General features: G+C 42.4%; 1 protein-coding gene across 6 annotated transcripts in view; it reads right to left on the bottom strand.

Moving 5' to 3' along the window:
* Positions 1–3029: 3029 nt before the first annotated feature.
* ARHGAP24 (Rho GTPase activating protein 24) overlaps positions 3030–21998 on the bottom strand; it is a 214416-nt gene continuing 195447 nt past the window's right edge. For 5 of the 6 annotated variants that reach the window (XM_051618788.1, XM_051618786.1, XM_051618785.1 and 2 more), the window contains 5 exons: positions 17678–17810; positions 17000–17073; positions 15997–16118; positions 9602–10670; positions 6220–8309 (listed from right to left, as the gene is read on the bottom strand). In XM_051618788.1, the coding sequence (XP_051474748.1) occupies positions 8066–8309; positions 9602–10670; positions 15997–16118; positions 17000–17073; positions 17678–17810 (1642 nt within the window). In that variant the 3' untranslated portion in view covers positions 6220–8065. Of the gene's footprint in view, positions 8310–9601; positions 10671–15996; positions 16119–16999; positions 17074–17677; positions 17811–21998 lie in introns of all 6 variants that reach the window. The other variant, XM_051618783.1, reaches the window with a different exon arrangement.

Below are 21998 nucleotides of genomic sequence, written 5' to 3'. Positions count from 1 at the left end.
CTCACTGTTAGGTTTCTACTCCCCAAGACACCTTGTAAATGATGAAATATATACTTCCTTTCTTTGAAATGAAAAAAAAAAAGGAAGAAAAAAAGAAGTTGTTTCAAGGGAAGGCTCTAACCTGTTTTTTTGAGTAAACTGTAGTGTAGCTCATAAACTGGGGCTCAGTTAAAGAACATGGCTTTAAAATGTAGTCACTCTATGGTATTGCTGCTCCATTTAGTCATAAATTGAAGCTGCTGAAATGACTGTGCTGCATCTCAGGAAGCATTTCTCAGGAGCATTTTTGTTCCCTAATCTATTTATAACTTGGTTTCAAAGACTATGGTAAACAATTCTATAAAGTTCACTTGATAGGATTTTGAGCATCACCTCTTAAGCAATTCAAGTTTCCAGGTAAATCAATGGGACTTTAAGAACAAGGACTTCAGAGTTGGACCCTAAACCTGATTAACTGCTTCAACCTCAATTCTTTTCACAAGGGCTTGTAGTGAGAGGACAAGGGGGACTGGATTAAAGCCGGAAGAGGGGAAGATTTAGGTTAGACATTAGGAGGAAATTCTTTCCTGTGAGGGTGGTGAGAGGTTGCCCAGGGAAGCTGTGGAAGCCTCGTCCCTGGAAGTGTAATAGGGCAGATTGGATGGAGCAACCTGGTTTAGTGGGAGGTGTCCCTGCTCATGCAGCGGGGTTGGAACTAGATGATCTTGAATGTCCCTTCCAACCCAAACCATTCTATGATTACCCAGAAACTGTCAGGGAACAAAAACCTGTCCCATCATAAATCCACAGCACCAGACACCACTTACCTCCCAAGTGCATGTTATCACAATTACCATTCTTCTAAGCAACTATTTGTAATTTAAATTTTTACTATAGTAAAAAAAAAATTATAAGAATTTGAAGATTTCTCCTGGTTTAATGACAATTTCTGACTCATGGTAGCAATCTAGTTTTAATTCTCATGTAAATTATTTTAACTCAGCCTAATTCTTCTCCTTGCTGTGATCGTAAAAATAGCTTTGACTTCCATACCAGGACAATTAAGTCCCACATTTTAAAACTGTTAGTTCTAAGAAACAACAAGCAACTTGGTAATCTTGACCAAACCCTTTTACTGTTTACCTGCTGAGCTTGGGCTCAAATTCAACAGCACCTAAAACCAAATCTGAAAGTGATCCTCCAGGTAACACACATTCTTGACTTGGAAATCAGGCATAGCTGTGTGACTGAGAACAACCCCTCAGTTGACTTAAATTACAGCTGTGTGGGCAGACTGAACAGAAAGAGGGCAGTCACTATAGGCAAGAATCTGTCACTTGCATCTGCAGAGTTTCCAGAAAAGATTGAAATGCACTACTGTACTGCACAGGGAATAGGTTTATGACTATTATATGCCCTGTACATTGCCTGAACAAACAGAAGACACATCTTTGTATCTGCCAACCCAGCTCCTTTCATCAACATATAATTAAGACTTAAAATGCAGACTCCAAAAGCAAAAGCTCTGTTTTCAATATTAAATATGTCTGGAGTTTGTTCCATGTTTTTTCCAGTCTATATACACCTTGTCGCTGATTTCCTCAACTGCTTCCCCTCCAACTGCAATTACAGGCCATAGTGTCATTATAGCTCAGAAGTGAACCAGCTCTCACTAAACGTGACCCAGCATAGAACTAAACGAGGCTGTCAACCCACCACAAACTTCTTCCCACCTGCCAGCCACAGTCATAGGGAAGGCATTCTCCTTAGTCATGATCTTCATTGTTGTCTGAGTGAAACCTGAAGCTGTAGCTGCTAATGTGGATTCCAAGGATTAAAATTGGAAGAGGGGAGATTTTAGTTAAACATTAGGAGAAAATTCTTTAGTGTGAGGGTGGTGAGACACTGGCACAGGTTGCCCAGGGAAGCTGTGGAAGCCCCACCCCTGGAAGTGTTCAAGGGCAGGTTGGATGGGGCTCTGAGCAACCTGGTCTGGTGAGAGGTGTCCCTGCCCATGCAGAGGGTTGAAACTAGATGATCTTTAGGGTCTCTTCCAACCCAAACCAGTCTGTGATTCTGTGAAACGCACCCAGCCAGTTCTGGCTCCAGAGCATTGATAGCTGTCCATTTTTACACAGCATGTCCTCCTGATTTGATACTAGCAGCTCTCCACCTCTTCCCTTGTTAGGCAAGGTTTTTAACAGCGTGCTTTTGATCTTAGGTTCTGGCCTTGGGAAAAACAGGCCTGGCTGGCAGGACAGAAATAGATTCATAAATAGAAATAGTTCATTAACTGTTCTCTTAATGGCCTTTGGAATTGCCTCCAGAGAAGCTTAATTTCTGTCGTGGTTCATACCTTGCTTAGTTTCCTTTACAGCCTCCTTTGATATAGGTCCTCAGTCAGACAGAAGAATATCAAGCAAGTCAATGGTGATACAGTATTAATACTAAATTATACCCGTATCTCCATTATCCACATGCAGAATAAGTATTAGGGCATGTCTACACACAAGAACTATTATGGAATTAGGCAGATATTAATTTGTAACTTCTGCACTCAACCTGAGCAAGATCACACTGCTATACAAAGTACACATCTGCAAGAATGAATGAAGCAAAACCTCACCAGAGTACTCAGTGTCTAGGTTAAAAGTGGCTGCAGGAAAAGCTAGCACTACATTAGTCACCCTGCTCTGCCAAAATTTAGGTGCTGTAGTTCAGCCTGATAGAAAGGACATGCAATATAAAGTAGCAGTTACTGTCACAGCTTAGCAGTGATGAAGATTAGGAGAGCACTTGCTGTTACAGAGAACTGGTTTGCAAGTAGTCCTACATCCAACAATCACTACCATTTCCACTGAACTGCAGACTACATAAAAAAATCAAACCAAAACCACCCTTTTGTCCAATTGTTAAGGGTGGAAAATAAAGAGCTTGTCTTTTTGACTTGAACAACAGAGGTAACTTTGGTGCTCAAAGCAACCTGTTCTGGTCTCAGGCCAAGTCACCTGAACACTACAGTTAAAAAATTACAGCCATGCTCATAACAGTACTTTAAACAGCTCATAATAGTATTTTAAACATCATAATAAGGTCCTGCTGAACATATATCATTCTAAACCTATTTCATATGAGGAGAGTAATACAGCAGAAGCAGAAGAGATTTTCCATTCTTGCATTTAGGAGATTCAGAAATGTAATTGCATTGCATATAAAGCTTATTATCCTAGATCCCTTAGGGAAGAAGGGAATGTATTTGCATCATGCACATTCTTCTGGCCTCAAACATTTTTTGCACTCTTCATTGCTGGCATCCTAAAAAAAACATGTCTTCTTGCTGACAAGCATTTCTCCAGCAAAACTAGACCACACCAGTCGGAAAGACAATTACAGTAAATTATCATAAATACACAATGTGACAGCATCTAAAAGCCTAGTAGGGAAAGCTCCTCGGCTTCTCTCACCACTTCCTAAACCTCTACAGAGCTATGGCCATTTATATCAGCACGGCATCTGCCATATTTCATTTTATTTCCTGAGAAGCACTGCACTAGAGATGCTGAATGACAGTCTGGGATCCATTAGCAGTTCCCAGAACGAGTGCTGCTAATCCAGGGAGAACCATCTGACCACCTGGGGCTCCCTGCCTTGCATTCAGCTCTTGAAGGAATGGCTGTGCTAGGTGTTTATCCACATGATCTCTCATTGTTGGCACATAGGACTGATAAAAGCGAGGAAAGTAGTGTGTGAAACAGTTGACCTACCTACTGATGTTGGCCCAGAAGGTAATTTAGAGCCAAAAAAGCTCCGAAAGAATAGTACAATGTAGTAACCTTTCTGTAGAGACAAATTTCAGAAACAGTGCTCCTAACTGAGGGCATATCAGAACCACCCACACATGGCAACTTAAGGAGCATTCACTTCCTTGTTCTCATCTCTCCCAGCTGCTTCCTCTATTTTTGCATGCCCACATCACAAGTGCAAGTAAATTTATTTTCTCCCCATCTTCCTTTGCCCTCTCCTTCACTTCCTTAGGGATTTCTCAGTAGCACAGAGAATCTGCAGACTCTCCTCTTCAAGGGACAGGCTCCAGAGGGAATTCAGAAGAAGGAAATTAATTAGGTGTTTCAGCCAGGAAGGGTTCAAGTGTACAGCAGCCAGAAGCAACTCACTGTTTTGACTGGGTTGACAAAATAAGCAAATCAATGTACCTGTTTATTCAGTGTCTCCTTACCCTGCCTCTGTACCATCCCTCTGGGGTTGCAATACAATAAATATTTGTTGAATATTCATTCTTTTTTAGCAACTTGGATCTCTCTCCAAAAATATCTGGACTACGACTTCAACTACTGGCACAAGTACTACTTAGAGATCTTAAACTGGTCATTTTAGCAAGCTCCTTCCCTCCTCATTCTAACAAAAACCTACTATACCAGTTTTGCATATAATGTATTAATTGTATTTTAAATATATTATTAATTTTTATATGTGGGGAAACCTTCCCTATGAGATGCTGAAAGAAAAACATGTAGCAAAGAAGTGTAGTAAGCTTAAATATTCTGCTGCACCAGAGCATATTCCAAATGTGTAGCAGGATTCTCACAGAAAGGAAGACTTTTTGAGTAGAAAAAAAATAATGTTTTGATATTCTGAGCAAAACATGAGAATCTAACACTTAAAAGATACAGTGAATATCTGCTACTATTCTAGCCTCTCTCCCTCTCCTATTCTGTCCCTCAACTGTAGCATTCCAACAGCCTGCTTTTAAGTGTTCGTGCTGTCCCAAACTTACACCTTGAAATGTAATGTACTGCAGTCAGACCCTGTGATTGGATCAGGAGGTTGTTAGCTCCAAAAGGATTTTTTCGACCGTGTGTACCAATTAATTTGAAAAGCAGCCTCTCTTGTGGACTGTGCATCAGGCAAAAAGTGGCACTGTGCCTGAAGGGCTGAACTCAACTGTTCTCTGCTTGGAGCTGGCCAGTGAACTCCTGCAACAGTTTATTAATTTAGGGAGTTCACAGAAACAGCCATGAGAAGGAGGTAAAAGTAAATTTATTATTACACCCTTTTAAATTCACACAGAATTACGTTGGTTGGAACAGACCTTCAAGATCAGAGTCCAACCCTCAACCTAATACTAACAAGTCGTTCACTAAACCATATCCCTAAGTACTATATGACTCTGCAGGCCCTCAAGGGATGGTGACTCCACCACCTCCCTGGTCAGCCTGTTCCAATGCCTGACAACCCTTTCAGTGAAGAAATTTCTCCCGACATCCAGTCTAAACCTCCCCTGGCACAACTTGAGGCCATGACCTCTTGTCTTGTCACTTGTAATTTCATTGAATAGACCAATCCCCACCTCTTTGCAGCCTCCTCTCAGGTAGTTGTAGGGAGTGATAAGGTCTCCCCTCAGCCTCCTTTTCTTCAGGCTGAACACCCCCAGCTCCCTCAGCCACTCTTCCTAAGCCATCTGCTCCAAACCCTTCACCATCTTCCTTGCCCTTCTCTGGACACACTCCAATAGCTCGATGTTCTTTCTGTAGTGAGGGGCCCAGAACTGCACACAGGGCTTGAGGTGAGGCCCCACCAGGGCCCCACCTCCCTGGTCCTGCTGACCACATTATTCATGATGCAGGCCAGGATGCCAGTGGCCCTCTTGGCCACCGGGGCACACTGCTGGCTCATGTTCATGTCTTAGGAATTGTGTACTTCTTTAAATTTTGAGAGCAACAGAGCTTCAGAGCTTGAACTACATAAGGACTGCTAGAGGAAATCAAAATGAGCAAACTGGCTTGGTGATGAAGCAGGATTTCCACCTCAGGATACTGCTGCAGGGACTGCTGTATACATCTAGTGTAAAAATATGAATTGCAGTTAAGAAAACACTTCTGTCAGAAACTCTGCTGTCATGTCAACAGATGCCAGATTCTGCTTAAATTGTGAATCAACTTGGAGGCCTACTGCATCAGATATCGAGGTCTCATTCCATTTAAAAATCTGAATTAACACAGTAATCTGTTTCCTTCTCTAACCATTGTGGATGTATCTTGTGATGCTAACTGATATAAAACATGATCCTTCCTGTTACCTTGACCTCTCCCTCTCTCACCTTTTTGATTTACACTCAGAATGGATGGGCACTCAACATGTTCACAGTAATTAGTACAACAGATGCCCTGTCTGGGGACTCTGAACCTCACCAGAAATAAATAATGCATCCACAAGCACCATGTATCATACTCCATTGTAAGTTAATATTTCTCTGAAATGTAAACCTCATGTTTGCTTCCCAGTATAATTCCCACAGCTAATTAATACTTGTCTAATATACATGCTATAAGCAAGAATGTCTTTGAGGCTACCTTCATCGTTCTTTCTCAAATGGAATTAAAAAATAATTGCAATATATTTAAAAGACACTAGGGGGATGCCAAGACATCTCAACAACCCTGTCTAATAATACAGCTTGCAGTCCTAAATGCAAAGTTAAAAACAAAACATCCTTATGGAGTAGAAAATACCACTTATACTTACTACATGTAAAGATGCCAAATCATTAATTTCCAGCATGGCTTTGCTGTTTGTTTTTCACTGGAACTCCACATGCTCTAGGTTTTTCCTTGTTGATGCTGAGAGCCTGAGGAGTTTCACATTTGTAACACTTGACAATCTCATGAAGCATTCAGACCACACAGCTCTACTAATATACACTGTAAACAAAATTATATTAGTATGTTTTCTTCCTTATTTACCATGTGTTACACAGTTGCCCTGGTGTTGTCTGCTCTGGACATAATTTTGTTTGTTTGTTGTTGTTTCATCACCCATCACACTGACAAAGCTATCAGAATGTCTCTGGCTGGTTTATCTCCTCTGTATGTCCCTTCATCAGTGTTCCAAAAAGGATTTGCTTTCACTTAGAGCACAGAGGTAAATCAGATGCAAATATGGTCAGAACAACTGGTTTATACTTCTGCTCTGAACTGCAGTCATCAGGCACAGGGCTTCTTTAAAGTACTCCAAAAAGCTCTGGTTGTATTATTTACATAATTCCACTTAAATTCCCATTTCTCCTCTCCCAGCTGACAGGACAAGAGGAGATGGATTAAAACTGGAAGAGGGCAGATCAAGTTAGACATTAGAAAGAAATTCTTGAGTGTGAGGGTGATGAGACACTGGCCCAGGTTGCTTAGGGAAGCTGTGGCTGCCCCATCCCTGGAAGTGTTCACAGGTAGGTTGGATGGGGCTCTGAGCAACCTGGTCTAGTGGGAGGTGTCCCTGCCCATGCAGGGGTTGAATCTAGATTATCTTGAAGGTCCTCAACCCATTCTATGATTCTACGATAAGTTCTTAATCTGCCACCCACATTTCCTCCCAAACAAGTAGCTGTTTAACCTTTTGCCACTGTCCCCCATTTTCTGACTTAATATCCTCATTTGATTTTCACGTTAGAGGTGCCCTGGTCCTTTCTACCCCGGACACTAAACCTGTTAAATTAAGACCACTTCAGTTTTGCCCATAGGGTGCTGTTGTTGTTTCTCATCTTGCTGTCTTTTTAGAAGTGATGGAAAGCAGGGTTAACCACTAGTAGATATATCTTAACATATATGTTTTATCTTCACTCCCCAGCAAGAGGGGTAACAAAAAAACCCAAAACAAAACATTTGATATACAAAATAAGCTGATGGTAACACAATGCCAAAAATAGCTTATAACATTAAGTGCAAGGGAGAAAAGCCTTGATATAAAGCTTGATTGCAACAACATTTCAATTTACCAATTTAAATACAAGACTTGCATTAAAATATTTCTTGAGATACATCTCTTGCTAAGGTGATTTTAAAATTTATATACACATATCCAGTTGTAACACTTGACAGTAGTCTCATGAAGCATTCGAAGAATATAACTTGATAAGTACACACTGTAGATATGAGTGGTTAATGTCTGTAAGATTTTTTTCCTTCAAGGGTTTATAACATTATGTTGAGTACTAGCCTCAAACAGGTGACCAGCCACCTGGCACAGTATAATACCCCCAAGCCCTTCCCCGAAGTCACACAGTCTACACTTCCAATGCTCACTGGATCCAGATGGTGTTGCCTCTTTCTGGTCTGCGAGACTCCACTGTTAATTCTCCAAAAGTGGAGAAAAACTGCTCCATTTCCTTCTGCAACATATCATTCCTCTTCTCTGCATCTTCCTTGGCCCGTTCTGCATTACGCATTTTGATTTCTACCATTGTGAACTTCTTCCGCTCCTGATCCAGTTCTTCATGCAGGGCTATCATTTCTGTCTCCAGGGTGAGATTTCTTTGCTCCAGGCTGCAAAAACCAAAGCAAAGCAGACAACTCCTGAGCAGCACTCGTCACCTCGTTCTCCAGGTACAAGCTAAGCATTCCTTGTACTTCTGGAAGCGTTGACACCCTGCTGTAGGTGCACTAGTGTCATATCCAAGGTCAGAATAATGCCCTGAATTGGTTTCACTGCTCATCCTTCCTTCAGCTAATTTATCTGCTGTATCTTTTTTGCAAACATGGATCAACTACTAAAAAAAAATAAATGCAAACAACTTTTTTGCCTGAAAAACCAACCCAATCTCAGAACTAGCTTTCCAATGGAAATCATCAGAAATCCCGGTGGTACCAAACACACAGTCATCGTGCATATTAAACATGATAAGAAGTGCTCTACTCCACTGCATACTATGTTCTATTTTCATGCCATAGTGATGTGGGTGAAAGACTGCACTGTCTCAAGAGGAACAAGGACTCTGGAAAGGAGTTCCAGCAGTCTCCCAGTCTCCAAAAATGACAGGTGTAATAAGCCATGACACTGCTTTCCCTGAAAGGTGATGCCTAGTTGCCCTTCTTAGTTTTCAACCAATGAAAACACTGAGAGCCTACTGCTTTTGTTAAGTGGGTTCTATACAAACTCACAAGGTTCTGGCTTTATTTTGATGCCATCAGGATAGTGAGTCACAGTCATGGCAAGCAACTGCTCTGACCCTTTGAGTCATGATATCACAAAAGAAATGTCAGAGTCACTAAGATGATGAAGGGACTGGAGCATCTGCCCTGTAAGGAAAGGCTGAGAGAGCTGGGGTTGTTCAGCTTGGAGAAAAGGAGGCTGAGGGGGGAGCTCATCAATGCTTGTAACTATCTACAGGGGGTGTCAGCAGGGTGGGGCCACTCTTCTCAATGGTGTCCAGGGACAGGACAAGGGGCAGTGGGTACAGACTGGTACACAGGAGATTTAACCTGAATATGAGAATCAACTTCTTTACTCTGAGGGTACCAGAGCACTAGAACAAGCTGCCCAGGGAGACTGTGGAGTCTCCATCCTTAGAGTCATTCCCAACCTGCCTGGATGTGTTCCTGTGTGATCTGCTCTAAGGGATCCTGCTCTAGCAGGGGGTTTGGACTAGCTGATCTCCAGAGGTCCCTTCCAACCTCCACCATTCTGTGATTCTGTATGTCAACAATGAAAGATGGGAAACCTGGTGGCAATCACCCAGTGTCTGCAGCTAGTGCAGATTGCTAGCAAGTCCTAAGAGGGAAAACTTCTTGGATTTACTCTGCAAAAGGCAGTCTTGTGGTGAGCCAAACCATCTTACCTTTTTATCCTTGTCTCATACTCTAGTTTTTGCTTGGCCATTTCTTGCTTCAAGCTGGACACCAAGCTGTGCAGAGCACTGTGATTGTTAGTACTGTTGGGCACAAAGGTTTCACTGTTATCACTGCTGCTGGTAGCTCGGCTGCTGTGGCCCCCCACACTCCTTCTGTCACTTTTGTTCTCATAGTCGCCCGGGTTGGAGAGATCTTCATGTGGTGGTCCATCCAGTACAGAGTCTTCAAAGTTTCCTGCATAAAAGTCCTGCTCAGGGCAGGTGGTGGTGGATGAACGACAGGAGTTGGAGTGCTCAGGGAGGGATATTTCACAAGAGGACGTTGACCAGGTGGCACTGTCCACACTCTGTTTGTCATCAGAGTTCACCATAGAGAACTGCTGGTGGACATTGTCATAGGTGGAAAGCCTGTTGTGCTGGCCTGATTCACTCACAGGTTCCTTCTGCTTGTTGTCCCTTAGCGTGACGTAGCCATTGGGCACCCAGCCCAGGGTCCGGCTGTTGTGGGTGTTGCTGTGCCCGTCTGTGCTGGAAACACCCATCCGCACTCCTCCGTTCTGCACGCTGTGTGTGCCCATTTTGGTCACCGGTCCTTTCAGGGACGACGTTCTCCTGGTTTGCAGGGCACAGCTTGGTAAGGTCTGGCTCTTCTCAGGGCCCTCCACATTGCTGCTGAAGGACCCATTGGTGACTATGCCACTGCCTTTGTTAAAAGCAGGATTTTTTTTCACCATGAGCGGTGGGCTTCTGGTGACATCTAGTTTCTGGATGCTGTTCCTGGGGCTGTTTGTCTTGCTGCCTGGCAGAGCAGTTGGAGACTCGTTGTCCATGCTTCTGCCTTGAGGAGACTCGGGTTTGTCCCAAGAGCAGCGCCTCACTGCTGTCTCCTTGGTGTTGTTGTTCTCTGTGGTCTGCAGCTGCCCAGGAATCACTTTCTTTGGCATTTCATTGTTGTTGTTGCATACCTCGGGTCCCATCTGAGGGTCTGCATCTTTGGGAAACAGCTCTTCATGTTTGCTAATCATCACTGACATTAGCTGCTGGACTACTACTGTACCTGAAACGAGACACCAAGCACACAGTTGTTCATGGCCTGCTCTGTTTAGGCCATAAATGTACCCTACCCATCAGATTCCACAAATACTTAGCAAACATTCAGCTTATCTATTCAGCTTCAACACATTTATGCAATACATCCATCTGTGTAACACCCTGAAAGTTTAACACTCCTCTGACTAGGAGGCCAGATGAGCACCACCTTTTCCTTCCATCAAACCAAGCCTCACAGACCCCTAAGAACAGGAACTTCTGTGAACAAACTGTTTCTGTGACAGTAACTGCATCCCAGGAAGACCAGAGAATAATATAATGAGTAGCAAATAATACCATCATTTTAAGTCTTTTTTCAACTCAACACAGTGATCATTTTTAAAACCCAAGTCTTAATCTGGCTCAGGACTTCTATTGAGCAGTTTAACAGAAAACAAGCAGGCAAGGGATTTGCATTCTTGGAACACGTTTTGGTCTTGTGGAGAAAAACAGGGCAGAAATACAAAATAATTAATTCAGTGTGAATTCCTTTAACCACTCTGTGGTGAGACTGTATGCAACTAGGAAAATAAGCCACCGTACAGTATAGAACTAATGGTACATCTCTCTTATGCTGATTGGAGCATCTCTCTGAGGACAAAACACAGAGAGAGCTGGGACTTTTTAGTCTGGAGAAGAGAAGGTTGATGCCTCTAAGTGGCATTGCCTAAGGGTGGGTGCAAGGAGGATGCAGCCAGACTCTTGTCAGTAGCTCCCAGTGACAGGACAAGGGGCAACAGGCACAAGCTGGAACATGGGAAGTGCCATTGAAATATGAGGAAAAACTTTACTCAGAGGGTGACAGAGCACTGGAACAGGCTGCCCAGGGGGGTTGTGGAGTCCCCTTGCAGTCCTGTGGAATGTGCTCTGGGCCATAGCATCACAGAATTGTCAGAGTTGGAAGGGACCTCTAGAGATCATCTAGTCCAACTCCCCACTAAAACAGGATGGCTGCCTTTCCTCGTAAGGAACAATCAGCCTCTCGGTGTGCACACCACTTGACTACCCTGTAATTTATACACTACCATTTATACCTGGACTGGGGGGTAATAAAGATGTGCAACTCTATTTTGTTGAGCAGACCCTCATTAAGGGTTATGAAGAATATTTCAGGACCAAGGTCAAGGTGTCTAAGCAGCAATATCCCACTGTGCAATAACATGTCACAACTCCATTGTAATATTCTGGATCTTTATATCCCACCCTTTTAAAACACAACTATGAACCAATTCAATGTGAGTAGTCAACATCTTTTTTTCAGTGTTCTGGCTTGCTTGCTAAGGCAAAATGATACATTAGAACTATGCAGCAGGAGAATTCACTTATTTACTCCCACAGCACATTTAGCTGTACTGCTTCTCAGAACATGAGCTGTTAAGAGCAGGATTTTACTGCAGACATTGCACTGTACTCTGCAACTTCTACCACCGTGTTTGACAGGAAAAAAAATGGCTCCGTGATTGCAATTCTGCAAAATCTCTCATGGACCAAACAAAAGCAACTCCTCATCCTCATTATACATGTATGGTTATCCACAATGCCCAGTCTTTGTTGCAAGTTCCTACTGGATCAAATTCCTATACATTTAGCCCAAGTGAAGACCAGCATTTCCTCATCTTGTGAGACGAATCTGTCAAGACTCCAATTCCAATCTCCTGAACAATTTGAAGTACTTTTTTTACTATTTAATGCAAAAGCATGGGGAAAAAAAGAACCAGTTTGCTGCCTGACCAAGAGAAACAATCACAGCAGCTACCAACCAGATTGCTAGCCCTGCAGAAGTGTCAGGGTAGGAGAAGCTACTATTCCAGTCAGTCTGGCAGTTCTGTAGGTACAGACAGGTTGAAAGTGAAGCCATGGGCAGCATGCACACACAAAATGTAACTCCTCTTAGAGACATGACAAAATAGTTGAAGAGGAGGGAAACAGCAGGAAAGACCTGTGTTTCTCAAAATACCACAAGGAGATGACATAAGATGTGTAAAACTAGGACTTCAATGACACAGTGAAGCTTATGTCTGCACTTTTTTGTAAGATAGTCACAGCACATTTGAGATAAGTATGTATGTAACCGGGAGGCAGTCACAAATGCATATTTGCTGGACCTTGTTCTCAACAACAAGGAGGGGCTGGTGGGTAACATGAAGCTCAAGGGCAGCCTTAGCTACAGTGACCACAAAGTGGTGGGCTTCAAGGAGGGTGTGCAGAAAGCTCACTACCCTGGACTTCAGGAGAGCAGACTTTGACCTCTTCAGGGATCATCTTGGTAGGGTACTATGGGATAAGGCCCTGGAGGGGAAAGAAGCCCAAGAAAGCTGGTCAATATTTAAGAATCACCTCCTCCAAACCCAGGAGCAACGTGTCCCAAACCAAGATGAAGGCAGACAAGAATGACAGGAAGCCTTCATGGATCAACAGGGAGCTCGTGGACACTCTTGGATGTAAAAATAAAGTCTTCAGAGGGTGGCAACAAGGACAGGTAGCCTGGGAGGAGTACAAATAAGTTGGCTGAGCAGCCAGGGATCGAGTTAGGAAAACTCAAGCCCAGAGAGAATTAAGGCTGGGCAGGGACATCAAGAGTAAGTGGAAAAGCTTCTACAGGAATGTCAGTGATAAAAGGAAGACTAGGGAAGATTTGGGCCTTCTCCAAAGGGAAACAGAAGACCTGTTCCTGCAGGATATGGAGAAGACTGAAGTACTTATCAGCTTTTTTGCCTCAGTCTTCACTGGCAAGGGCTCTGGCCACACCACCCAAGTTGCAGAAGGCAAAGACTAGGAGAAGGAATATTCACCCCACTGCAGGAGAAGAGCAGGTTCAACACCATCTAAAGAACCTGAAGGTGCACAAGTCCATGGGACCTGACATGACCCATCCACGGGTCCTGAGGGAACTTGCAAAGCTACTTTCCATCATACTCAAACAGTCATGGCAATCTGGTGAAGTTCCCACTGACTGGAAAAGGGGAAACAAAGTGCCCATTTCAAAAAGGGAAAAAAGGAAGACCAGGCAAACTAGAGGCCAGTCAGTCTCACCTCTGTGCCCAGCAAGATCATGGAGCAGATCCTCCTGAATGCTCTGCTAAGGCACATGGAAAACAAAGGGGTGACTTGTGACAGCCAGCATGGGCACCAAGGGCAAATCCTGCTGACTAATTTAGTGGTCTTTTGTGATGGGATCTCGGCATCAGTGGACAAGGGGAGAGCAACTGACATCATCTACCTGGACCTGTGCAAAGCTTTTGACACTGTCCTGCGTGACATCCTCGTCTCTAAACTGGAAAGAGATGGATTCAATGGATGGGCCACTTGGTGGATAAGGAATTGTCTGGATGGTCACATTCAAAGAATTGTGGCTAATGGCTCAATGTCCAGATGGAGACCAGTGACAAGTGGAGGTCCCCAAGGCTCAGTACTAGGACCGGTACTGTTTAACAGCTTCATCTGAGACATGGACAGCGGAGCTGAGTGCACCTTCAGCCAAGTTTGCTGACAACACCAAACTGTGTCATGAGGTTGATATACTGGAGGGAAGAAAGGCCATCCAGAGGGACCTGGACAGGCCTGAGAGGTGGACCCATGCCAACCTCATGAAGTTCAACAAAGGCAAGTGTAAGTGTAAGGTCCTGCACCTAGGTTGGAGCAATCACAAGCACAAATACAGGTTGGGTGGAGAATGGCTTGAGAACTGCTCTGAGAAGGACCTGGGGGTGTTGGCGGATGAGAAGCCAGCAACGTGTGCTGGAGCCCAGAAACCAACCATGTCCTGGGCTGCATCAAAAGAAGTGTGGCCAGCAGATTAAGGAAGAGGATTCTCCTTCTCTACTCTACTCTCATGAGACTCCACCTGGAGTACTGTGTTCAGTTCTGGAGCCCCCGACACAGGAGGGACATGGAGATGTTGGAGAGGGTCCAGAGGAGGCCACAAATATGATCAGAGGGCTGGAGGAGCTCTGCTCTGGAGACAGGCTGGGAAGAGTTGGGGTGTTCAGCCTGGAGAGGAGAAGGCTCCAGGGAGACCTTAGAGCACCTTCCAGTGCCTGAAGGGGCTCCAGGAAAGCTGGGGAGGGGCTTGGGACAAGGGCAGGGAGGGAGAGGACAAGGGGGGATGGATTAAAACTGGAAGAGGGGAGATTTAGGTTAGACATTAGGAGGAAACCCTTTAGTGTGAGGGTGGTGAGACACTGGAACAGGTTGCCCAGGGAAGCTGTGGAAGCCCCACCCCTGGAAGTGTTCAAGGGCAGGTTGGATGGGGCTCTGAGCAACCTGGGCTGGTGGGAGGTGTCCCTGCCCATGCAGGGGAGTGGGAACTCGATGATCTTGAAGCTCCCTTCCAACCCAAACCATTCTGTGATGCTGTGATTCTCTGTGACATGGAGAATCCAGACTTTAAAGTGAAGATGATGATTAAAATCCTTTCCATGTTTGAAAATTTTCTGGCTTGTCTCAGATGATCTGGAAATGCCACATTTCTGTACACAACATCACAAAATCTTTGTGTGAAGAATTAAAAAGGAGGAAATAAGACTTTGGAAAAATAAGTAAATTAACAAAGTAGATGGGGAACTGTTTTATCTGAGAAGAGAAAAAGCATCAAACTCACAGAAAAGCAGTAAGTCCAAATGCTCTCAAATAAACTGTGAGTATTGCATTTTTGAGTTTCAGTTAATTTTTCAGTGCAAGTGCTGTGCACAGTCCTAATATCTGAGAAAATTAAGGAAATCATACATACTAAGAAAAAAGTGTTTGAAGGCTGAAAACATGTCATGTCCTATATGGAGAATTAAAATTAGAAAGATTAAATCTAGAAGGAAATCAGAGGAGGTGGTTTTCATGGCCACATTTTTGTCTTAAATCACAGCAAAATGATACAGCTAAATGTTGCTTTACAAAAGAGAATGATCACTGCTGTGCAGCAGGCATGTAACACACCACTTCCTGGTGGGGGGTTCTACACAGGTCACTATGTCATGAACTGGACCAAATTTTTGTCCTCCTTACAAACTGCAGGTAAAATTTAACTGCACTCCAACCCCACATGCTGATTAAGGGAAAAAAGTTCATTTTTAGTGAAGTTTGCAGGGCAACACAATCTCTTGCCAGGTCTATTTGTAATGCTGCTCATTTCATTCACTTTTCTCATAACGTGCAAGATTTAACCCAGAAGTTCATTCAGGTTGAAGATTTCTGTGTCTATAAAACAGATACATGGAACTTAGTGCAAAAAGACTGGTATGTACTATTAATAAACCTAAAAACATTCCTTCTTTCTCACAAGTTATGTACAGGAAGCTCACCCTCCATGATGGTCAGAGGATCTTCTACTTTGGGGCGAAGAATGTTGGGGCCAAAAACAGTAGCCAGATTTTGCACACTCATTTTGTTTACACCTGAATAAGACTGGACTTCGTCGAGGAATCTGTGGGAAGGAAGAGGCCTTTAAGGAACATGTACATAAGGAAATAGATAAAAAAAAGTCAAAGTATGTGATGGTTTCCTAACATAGCTCAAGTATTCCATTCCCAATCCTCATGGAACATCTGGAAAGGCTGTTCTCACCTTCATCAGGTTTGCTTCAAAATAATACACTGATAACAAAATTTGCATTTCAATCTGGTCTGACTACAAGATAACTCTGTTGAAGATAGCAACTTTCTCCACCATAATAAATCAACTACTTGGCTCACAAAATGTCCTCAAAATGCAAACTGTCAATTAAAAAAATATATTTTTCAAATGTAAGGGGTTTTTGTTTGTTTGTTTTGTTTGTTTGTTTTGGGGGTGGAGGGTGTGGGGTTTTTTTATCCCATTTTCATTTTTTGTGGATTCTTTTAGTCTGGCTTTTCTTTTATGCTGGGAACTTTCAGCAAGTTCACAAATTGCAACTGTGTAAGACATGGATTTGAAGATCTCAGGTGTATCCATGAAACTATTCTATAGTACTACAAGACATACACAAGTTTTCAAGGATATCAAGCTTCAGGAATGCATGGCCAAAGCCAGGAACTGCAGTTAGAAACAGGAAAACCAGGGTCCTATAAAGAAGACAGAATATATTCACATCTGCCTTCTTGCATTTCTTGCTCAGTGTGGCCTGCTTATGAAAGAAAAGTAATAACTGTGCACCTTGATAGAGCAAATTAATAATTACTCATGCAATAAGCTTCTATTTTTAGTGCATTCACTAAAGTTCACTGATCCTCCGACTGTAATTCTTTTCCTTCAGGGCACATAAACAGACAAGTGTGTCTGTCAGCTCAGTTATAAATATCATTGTGATATTTTTGCAAGGGCACTTACCTACAGATGTATTTCAGCAGATTATAATTGACAGCTGGCAGGCTCTTCACTTGCTTCACCAGTTCTTTCAGGCCCTTTAAGTGGTTTAAGGAGAAAAGAAAAAGTGGGGAAGTACAGTTTCTTACTGTTTTAGCAGATATTTTCTGAAAAGTCAGCAATTCCAATTACAAGACAATAAACACACCACTGAAGCTACAGAGTTAAATGCCATATAGAGGTTACCAGCAGGAACAGCTTGGGGAGCCCATTTTGGATGGGCAGAGTTAGATTTGGCTAACAAGGATTAGCTGTGGATAAAAAAAATAAACAAGTAAATAGATGACTTGGTTTCATCCTGCCTTTCCCTTTAACTCTGTATTTTGACCAGCAGCTGCTTTCTTCCTCCTGCTGATAACAAGGATGAGGCTTCCAGGAACAGTTCTAGTCTGAACTAGCATTTTCATACAAAATACCCAAACTATTTGGGTATTTTACCTGGTTCTGGTCCCCGCTAGATTCAGACCTATAAATACACCTAAGGTCATGCTATGCACCTTTATTTAGACTTCCAAATGACAATTTTCACATAAAACCAGCCTGAGTTAATAGATGCACATCTTAAATTAGGACCTCCTCAAGATCCAAACAGGTTCCAACAGGCCAGCCTTTTATTTCATCTTACTAAAGTTGGCAACTCACCGTTTCTTCCTCCTTGCTGAGCATTTTGGCACAGGAAACAAAATCTTCGTATTTTGCATACGGTATGACTGGTTCTGGGAGCTCCCTCAGGTACAGCTTAAGGAGTGATGCCACTGTGTGCACATCTGTACTGCTGTTGGGTGGGAATGCAAGAAGTCATCAGTGTGAATCAGGATAATGCTGGGAGACTGACAGGCTAAAAACTGAACTTAACTTTTCCGCTGTTACCCTAGATGTTATTTATCAGCAGTACATACATTTATATATTATAGGTGTAAACTGTTGTTGTTGGGTTTGTTTTGGGATTTTTTTCCCTATAAACAACTTAGGATACCTGCAAGAGTTTGTCACCTCTGCTGATTTATTCCTATAATTAATTACACAGAAGATGCTATTTGCAGGCACAGGTATTGGGAAGATCCTGGCTTTCACTGACAGGCATCTCACATCGGGTATGCAAAATCCATCTTAACTGATGCTGCCCTTTTTCAATTAAGACAGAAATCAGGCTTTATATTTACACAACAGGAATTGGTCTCCTCCCATAGGCAGCTCCAGCTCCCAAAACATGCCCATCATGTCTGAATTCCACTGCCTCACCATCTCCTCTGCTATCAATATCAAGTGAGGAAGTTTTAAAAGCAACCATACATATAAACCACAGGTGTTGTAACTTGCCCATCTGAATTACAGTTCTGTCCCTGACATGTATCTTTTTCCTATGGGTTCCCAGAAGATGACTACTGTGCCTTTGCCTTTTAGCTGTACTGTTACACCACAATGCAGTCCATACTTTGCACACAGAATTGTAAATGCATGGGGAAATGAGGGTTTTTTAGCTCTATCTTGTACTGAGTAAGTTAATGCATTGCAAGTCCCCCGACTTAGAAAATGCCTGAGTGCAACAGGACTGACAGTCAAAAGCCTGGTATAACATAGACTTTCTCATAATTCCATTTGCAGAAACCTAAGCTGGTTTTGGATACAGCTACTAGGTGCCAAGGCTGTTTATCAGGCCTACTCAAAGTAACAAGATGGGGAGGAAGATCAAAATCACAAGTTCAGAGTATGCAGTAAAATTTGCTTAAATGTTTCTGTGGTGTATCAAGTTGCACTGTCACTTAGGAGTACTTCTCTGAAAAGAACTAAGTAGAAATATATAAAAACTACAGATTAGTGTGAAGAAATCTCTCTTGCTTTACTTCTGGCTCCATCTCTGGGTTTAGATACTCAAGCATTTGTTCAGATCCTTACTGGAATGTTCTGCATGCTTTCCTTGGTTCAGATAAAGAGTTGTACTGCAAGCTGGTATCTTTCCCTCTAATCAAAAGAGATATACTAAATTATGCTAATTATATTCATAAGAAACGGAAAATGCACAGACATTTCTACAATATGCATTATTGTGTATTTTCCTTTTCTTTGAAGGCTCCACACTTGGAACATTTTTTAAACTCACAGTCTCACAAAGGCAACCACTAATATTTGACCGCTAATAAAGCATTAAGCTTTGCTAGGGGTATGTTAATCATTATTTTGGAATGATCTGTTAAAACAACAATGGCTTTTGCTTAGTTAAATCTTAACAAGAATGATGGGAACAACCTCAGATTAATGTGGCATGGAAAGAGCAATCTAAGTCAAAACAGAAGCAGAGAAACGATAAACCACTGTATCATTTACATGTTAACCACCATCACCTTCTTCAAAACAAATTCCCAGAAAGCATTTATTTTTCCCTCATGAATAATTTCCACCCAAAGTTTCAAAAAGCATTTTCTAGAGAAACTTTATAAACAAAGCACTCATGCAAATCCACATTTTTAAGTCAGGGTCAAATTCTAAGCCTCTGATTGCAACCCTCCACTTGTAGACTGGCTGGGATGCAAAACGCAAATCCTGTGTTTACCCCACCCTGCTCCTTGGATGCATACATAACATATGTAAGGAACTGTATGAAATACTAAACTAGATCTAGTTGTACTATTTTATGAGATTTCAAATGCTACCTCAAATTTGGCCTCCAACCTTTGCCTTCCACCTGTCCCCAATCCAGATGCAAACTAAAGCCATCCATCTGCAGAGAACTGAACTCTGATGACTCGTCATTCATCATCCTCCCTAGGATTCTATTATTACTATTTTCTTTATTTAAACAATGGAACTCCCCCAGGCCTTGCCCCAGGCCTCATCTTTCCAGATACTTATTTGTATAAAACTAGAGGCCTTTCCAAAATACAAGATTCAAATAGGTTGAGTGAGAGAAACGATTGAAGAACAATTCAAAATTAGCACATGGGTCTCCCCGATAGCAGAGCCACAAAGAGGATTAAGGGAGTGGAACATCTCCCTTATGAGGAAAGGCTGAGGGAGCTGGGTCTCTTTAGTTTGGAGAAAAGATGACTGAGGGGTGACCTCATCAATGTTTACAAATATGTAAAGGGTGAGTGTCAAGAAGATGGAGTTAAGCTTTTTTCAGTGATGACCAGTGATAGGACAGGGAGTAATGGATACAAATTGGAGCATAGGAGGTTTAAGGTGAATATCAGAAAATTTTTTTTTACTGTGAGAGTGACAGAGCACTGGAACAGGCTGCCCAGAGAGGCTGTGCAGTCTTCTTCACTGGAGACATTTAAAACCTGCCTGGACACATTCCTGTGTGATGTACTCTAGGTGACCCTGCTCTGGCAGGGGGGTTGGACTAGATGACCTTTCGAGGTCCCTTCCAACCCCTAGGATTCTATGATTCTGTGATTCCCAGTGAGGGGACTCTTTGAACTGCCAGGATCATGCCTCATGGAGTAGGTGAGAATTATTTTACACTAGTCCCTTGATGTGAAGCAGACTAGTTGCTCCTTGAGGGCAGAGCAGATGGAGGATAAAAAGCCTGAAAAAGGTGCTTGCTGAGCTGAGGTCAGAAACCCAGGTGCCAATTAGTAGACGGGGACACATTAGCAATATTTTAAAATAATTTATATGACATTATTATTTGCTTCTGCTGACCGAACGCTAAGGCAATACCGCAGTTTGCCAGTAGATGGTGGGATTGCAAAGTAAGATGTGGAAAATTTGTTTTGTTAGGGTGTTTTTTTTTTTCCCCTAAACTATACTGGAACACTGCCTAGTATTCAATCTATCTATACAGAAATTACCATCCAGATTTTGGCAGCATAAACAAACATATACACAATGCCTGAAAAGCTCTTCAGGAAAGGTCTATTTAGCAACAGCCAGACAAAAGCTAGAATCTTTCTTCTTTACATTTAAGTATTGGTATAAAAATATGTCAAAATCTTTATAATAATGTAACTAAAAGGGTGTTTCATATAATCTGAGACTTGTTTAGAACTTGCAGTCTAGTATGATTTTTTTCAGCTTCTGTTTTAAAATAGAGAGGAAAACTTATCAATTGCAGACTCCAGTTGTAATCCATCTGTAATGTAGGTGTTTCAGCCCACAAACACTCATTTTAGCCACGGAGGACAGCTGTGAGTTTCAAAGGAGTGCTTAACTGCAACCTCTCTTGAACAGCTTTTATTTCCCTTTCTGGTCTGCAATGTTCTGTCTGTAGTCTAAGTCAACCAACAATCATTTATCTATTTGCCTTGCCTTTCTGTAGTTTCTAAGACACGGATCTTCCCAGGGCCTGTGGAGGACCTTCTCCCCCTGGACTTTTTCCGGCTACAACTGATCAGTTTAACACAAGGCAGTATTTCTCCTTTCAAGTGTCACTTTGCTTATATTCTAGGACCATAACAGCTACAGAAATTTCATTATTCTACCTATCTTGGTATTTCTTTTGCTATCTGACAGTGTAACATCAAAGTGTTCCATGATTACACATTCATAATTAACAACATTAAAGTATTAATTAGCAAGTATAAAATAGAGTATGTTAATTCCAGCAGAAAATCCTCTGTTATCTAAATTGGAACAACCCTCTTTAATGGAGGCCGACTTTCTCCAAGTGCACAACGAATAACTACAAGCTTGGGATGGGAATGACAAAGCAGAATATTTAATGCAACAGAAAAAGCATCAGCAGGCTGGGAAAGCCTACTTTGGCATGTCATGCTGGAGAGTCGGAGAAAGATTACTTAAGTCACTGAAAACATTAATCCTGCATTACTGCTGATGTGTTTCCAAAGGAGCATCCCCCACTCCAGCACTGCCCATGCAAAGGCTTACAAATGCAAATGCACCGCAGCCTCTCATTAGTCATCAGACTACACGTATTCAGAGCCACATTCATCTGAACTTTGTCATTAATATCTCTCACGGCCTTGCTGTTTTGACAGCACTTTCTTTTGTGGTGCTACAG

This window comes from Apus apus, chromosome 4, assembly GCF_020740795.1.
Source record: "Apus apus isolate bApuApu2 chromosome 4, bApuApu2.pri.cur, whole genome shotgun sequence".
NCBI lineage: Eukaryota > Metazoa > Chordata > Aves > Apodiformes > Apodidae > Apus > Apus apus.
The sequence above is the reverse complement of the archived record's forward strand: the minus strand, read 5'-3'. Positions and strand labels throughout refer to the sequence as shown.